This window comes from Entamoeba nuttalli (genome assembly GCF_000257125.1).
Source record: "Entamoeba nuttalli P19 unplaced genomic scaffold asmbl_2510, whole genome shotgun sequence".
In the NCBI taxonomy this organism is placed as follows: Eukaryota; Evosea; order Mastigamoebida; family Endamoebidae; genus Entamoeba; species Entamoeba nuttalli.
The window spans coordinates 1-5,010 of record NW_008575379.1 but is presented as its reverse complement, the minus strand read 5'-3'; the positions used below and the strand labels follow the sequence as shown (position 1 = coordinate 5,010).

Sequence of the window (5,010 nt, the reverse complement as noted above, 5' to 3'; positions counted from 1 at the left end):
TTAGGTCTTGGAGGTGGACTTGGACAACCAAGTGGATTACCTAGTTTAGGACAACCAAGCGGATTACCTAGTTTAGGACAACCAAGTATGCCAGTTACCACTGAACAAGGAAGTGCTGGAATTAGTGGTGGAGAGCTTCAGATGAAAGGTACTGGTAAAAAAACAATAAAAAAGAAGAAGATGGGGGTTGCACAATCAGCATTCTTTGCACATGAAAATGAAGAAAAGGCAAATGCAATGTTAAGTAAGATTGCTGATGATGCGGTATTAGTATTTGATTGTGGAAGTTCATTTATCAAAGTTGGGGTTGCAGGAGAAGAACAACCAAGAAAGGTTATTCCAACGTGTTACTGTGTGATAGAAGATGAAGAATATGAAGGAGGAGAAAGAAAAGAATTTGGATATAAAGCTATTGATGAAAATGCCAAGTTAATTTGGCCTCTTGATCCAAGAAATGATACTGATTGGGATGGGTTGTTTGACATTATCCAAAATATTTATCAAGTCGAATTAAATGAATTAGATCCAAGTGCCCATGCAGTAGTGATGACAGATTTACCAAATATGAATGAAGTTGCAACAGACAAAATCAAATCTATGATGTTTAATGATTTGAATGTTCCATTTTTAAAGATTGTTAATCCAGCATTAATGGCATTATATGCAGAAGGAAAGGAAACTGGTCTTGTAGTTGAAATTGGTAATAGAATGCAAATAGTACCAGCTGTCGATGGATTTGTTATTGATAGTGCTATTACTAAAATTAAAGGTAATGTTTCTGGGTTAACAGAGTACATGCAACGGTTATTAAGGTCATGTGGATATATTTATACAACGTCACAACAAATGGAATTAGTAAGAGCAATTAAAGAAAATGTTTGTTATGTTGCTCTTGACTATGATGCAGAAATGAAAAGAAAACCTAGAGAAATTATGAAAGAATATAAAGTTCCTGGAAATGATAACACTTCTAAATTCTTCCAAGAACGATTCCAATGTCCAGAGGCTTTATTTAAACCAGAAAAGGTTGGTATTGATACAGAAGGATTACCACAAATGATCTTTGAATGTATTAAAAAATGTCCATTAACTTCAAGAAGACCATTGTTAAATCATATCATTTTGGCTGGAGGATCAACATTATTCCCTGGATTACCAGAAAGACTTGATCAAGACCTCAAAAAAATTTTAGAAGAAAATAAGATGAATTCAAGAGATGTTAAGATTATTGTTCATCAAAATAGAAAATATTTAGCATGGGTTGGTGCTGCTTTATTAGCTGGTATGTCTACATTACAAGATGAAGAACAATGCACAAAAGATTATTACGATAATAATTAAATTCACAACAACTTTTTATTCTTATTTTTTTTTAATCTTAAACTTTTTTTATGTATTTTAGATTTTTGATATAAAAAGTGAAATGAAAAGTCACATATTTTATAAGATAAATCTTTCTCTTTGTATGAAATTATTATGATTCCTGTATCACCTAAACAGCCAGACGAGTCTCAGTCAACTCAATTCCTTTATTCCCCAATTTATCAGAACCAGCCTGTCTCACCTTTTAATGGTTTATCACCTAATTATGGAGGTTATCAATCATCTCCTGTTCAAATAGTATATGTAAGTGAACCTCAAGCAAAATTATTATTTGTATTAGGATTTATATTTTGTTGTTTATGGCCAATTAATGCATGTTTATACCGTCATTCAACAAATAAACAAATTCAACAATGGGTTCAATTGTCTATACTATGTTTTTTCCTTTCATTAATTTTATTTTCATTAGTAATTATCTTTGTAATTGTTGGAATCAATTATGAATTGTTCGCATCACTTAATTGATATTTCAATTAAACCATTTCTTTCACTTTTGAAAACAAAACAGTGCAACTTAAATAGAAAAAGTACATCAAGAAAATCAATCTAACGTATAATAAAATATTGTGTTTTGTATTATTTAAGACCAACCAAATGAAGTAGATAATCCCAAAATGTTTTTCTTGGTTGAATAACTAATTGTTGGAGAACATCACCACAGCCATATTCTTCTCCAAATTGATTAATACCGTTTACTAAATATTGTTTTCCATTTGCTGACATTAAACCATTAGAGATCATTTTATGGGCATCATTAACAGAAGAATAAACAATTTTTATATCCCCATTATTAGTTTGATTTACTGCTTCTATCTTACCATTTTTTTTTGCCTCTTCAATAATTTTACCCATTTCAGATAATGGTGCATTTTTAATAATAATAGAACGTTGATTATTCATTTGACTTGGTCCATCAGACAATGCAGTTAAAGGGGTAGACATAAACACTGATGTTCTTCTTAGTTGTGGTTGTCTTAATCCATTATTTAATGGAGTATCTACAATAGAATTTCGTGGTAATGATATAGAAGGTTGTTTTGTCTTTTTTTGATTAAACAATGTCACTGGTCTTTCATTTTTTGTCCTAATATCCATATTTAAATAAGAAGAAGGTAGTTCTGTTACATTAATTTCATGTACATATCACTTTTTTAACAAAGAGACAAACTATACATAGATGGTCTCATCTACACAATTCACTTTTCCCTTTTTTTTTGTTTTTTTTTTATAAAATAATTATAAAATATGAATAATTAAGTTATTATAATTTAATAGTATATTAAATATAACAACAAACAATTTATTTTATTATTATTTTTTATTATTTAATTATACTCAAATAATACTAATAGTTCTAAATTAAAATGAATATTATATTCACCCAACATGATGTTTTCTTATGGATTTATCAACATCCAGAAGATTCTGAATTAGATAAACAAGTCTTTCATTCTTCTGTTTTAATCAATGAGAAAGATCATACTTATCAAATGTCAACAAGAAGAATTAAGTCAATAATTATTCCAGAATATATTAATGTTCTTGATGAAAATTGTTTTAATGATGAAATAAAATTAGTTTCAATTATTTTACCTGATGGATTACTTAGTATTAAATCTAATTGTTTTAGACATTGTAATAAATTAGCATTTATTGAATTGCCATCAAGATTAGAAGTAATTGGAAATAAAGCATTTGAATATTGTGATTTAATTAATACTATTTCAATTCCTGATTCAATTCATTTAATAGGAATTGATGCATTTGACAATTGTCAATCACTTCATTCTTTCTCATATTCTAAGATAATTGGTATTATTCATTCTAATATTTATTATTTAAATACTTTTAATGAATTATTATATTTTAAAAAACCATCTCAACTTGAAATGATTAATGGACAACCTATTAATCTCTTTTGTATAAATTCTTTAGATATTCTTCTTAAAAATGAGTCAATTCATTCAATTGGATCTTCTTGTTTTAAAGAAAATAAATCAATTTCAGAAATTACTCTTCCTGAATCAATTACTTCAATTAAAACAGAGGCTTTTGCTTATTGTGTAAATTTAACTTCAATAAATTTACCTTCAACACTTAAAAAAATTGAAAATGACGCATTTAAGAAAGTTAATTTAAAAACAATTAAACTTCCAGATTCAATAATAACAGTAGGCTCTTCTGTTTTTGAAGGGTGTACATCATTATCATCAATTTATTTATCATCAAATTTATTAAATCTTGGAGACCGTTCATTTGCTTTTTGTAAAAGTCTTTCATCAATAACATTACCCTCTTCTCTTACATTAATTGGAAATAATATATTCATGAACTGTACATCAATTAAGTCTATGAATATTCCAAATAATTTGACAATACAAAATGATAGTTGTTTCTTTGTTAATTCTAATATTCTTTTAAAACTAAAATTACCACCACTATTGTTAAAATTAAATTCAATAACGTTATCTTCTTATAACAATAATAATTTAACAATATCTATTCCATCAAATTGTTCTGTTCTTTCAAATCATTGTTTTGAATCTTCATTAATTCAATCTATTGAACTTTCTACATTAATTACTTCACTTGGTAATAATTGTTTTAGTAAATCGAACTTAATAAAAGTTATTCTTCCATCTTCTTTATCATCCCTTCCTATTAGTTTGTTTGAAAATTGTTTCTATTTAAAGTCAGTTCAATTACCATCATCATTACAAGTTATTCCAAAGTATTGTTTTAGTCATTGCAATGCTTTACTTTCTATTACACTTCCTACATCTATTACTATGATAGATGAAGGTGCATTTTCTAATTGTAGTCATCTAACTTATATGGAATTATCTCCAAATATTAAAATAATTGGTGCAAGTTGTTTTGAAGATTGTAGTTTTCTTCCAACATTACAACTAGAATCATTACCACTTATCACTATTGGTAATGAATGTTTCTATGGTTGTAATGCACTAAAAACAATTAGCCTTCCATCAACAATACAATCCCTTGGGTTAAATTGTTTTGCTAATTGTGAGCATTTAACTTATGTCCATTTACCAATGTCATTGACTAGTCTATCTCCGTATTGTTTCTTAAATTGTTCTTCTCTTAAATCAATTGAACTACCTACATCCCTTCTTTCTCTTCAAACACATTGTTTTGATCATTGCTCCTCTTTATCTTCAATAAAACTCCCTAACTCTCTTTTAATCATTGATTCATATGCCTTTTCTTTATGTTATTCTCTTATTTCAATTGACTTATCTTCTAATCTTCAAGTCATTAATTCAAATGCTTTTGATCGTTGTGAAAAACTTAGGTCTATAGAATTACCAATTTCATTAAAATGTATTAATTCAAATGCTTTCAGACAATGTGTTTCATTAAATAATATTAACATTCCTCCTAACATTCTTTTCATAGATCAAAATACATTCAGTAGATGTAGTAACATCACTTCATTTAATCTTCCAAAGTCTTTGAGCTCTTGGGTTTTTAATATAGAGTCTAAGAATTTTAAAATAAATTTAATTTAGAGATTCTTGACGTTTTTCTTTCTTTTCTTTTTAATTCTTAATCTTCTCTTCAACTTATCATCACGAAGATGCATTACAGGAGACACCACAAAAA

General features: G+C 27.6%; 4 protein-coding genes across 4 annotated transcripts; 3 read left to right on the top strand and 1 right to left on the bottom strand.

Annotated features, from left to right (window-relative positions):
• Positions 1-87: 87 nt before the first annotated feature.
• On the top strand, positions 88-1,341 carry ENU1_029400 (actin, putative; the record flags this gene model as incomplete). The annotated part of the gene is made up of 1 exon (XM_008857253.1): positions 88-1,341. One exon carries the CDS (start codon positions 88-90, stop codon positions 1,339-1,341), a length of 1,254 nt encoding a protein of 417 aa, XP_008855475.1.
• Positions 1,342-1,476: 135 nt separating this feature from the next.
• On the top strand, positions 1,477-1,848 carry ENU1_029390 (hypothetical protein; the record flags this gene model as incomplete). The annotated part of the gene is made up of 1 exon (XM_008857252.1): positions 1,477-1,848. One exon carries the CDS (start codon positions 1,477-1,479, stop codon positions 1,846-1,848), a length of 372 nt encoding a protein of 123 aa, XP_008855474.1.
• Positions 1,849-1,959: 111 nt separating this feature from the next.
• ENU1_029380 (hypothetical protein) lies at positions 1,960-2,478 on the bottom strand (the record flags this gene model as incomplete). Its single annotated transcript, XM_008857251.1, has 1 exon — positions 1,960-2,478. One exon carries the CDS (start codon positions 2,476-2,478, stop codon positions 1,960-1,962), a length of 519 nt encoding a protein of 172 aa, XP_008855473.1.
• Positions 2,479-2,747: 269 nt separating this feature from the next.
• On the top strand, positions 2,748-4,916 carry ENU1_029370 (leucine rich repeat protein, BspA family protein; the record flags this gene model as incomplete). The annotated part of the gene is made up of 1 exon (XM_008857250.1): positions 2,748-4,916. One exon carries the CDS (start codon positions 2,748-2,750, stop codon positions 4,914-4,916), a length of 2,169 nt encoding a protein of 722 aa, XP_008855472.1.
• Positions 4,917-5,010: the final 94 nt, after the last annotated feature.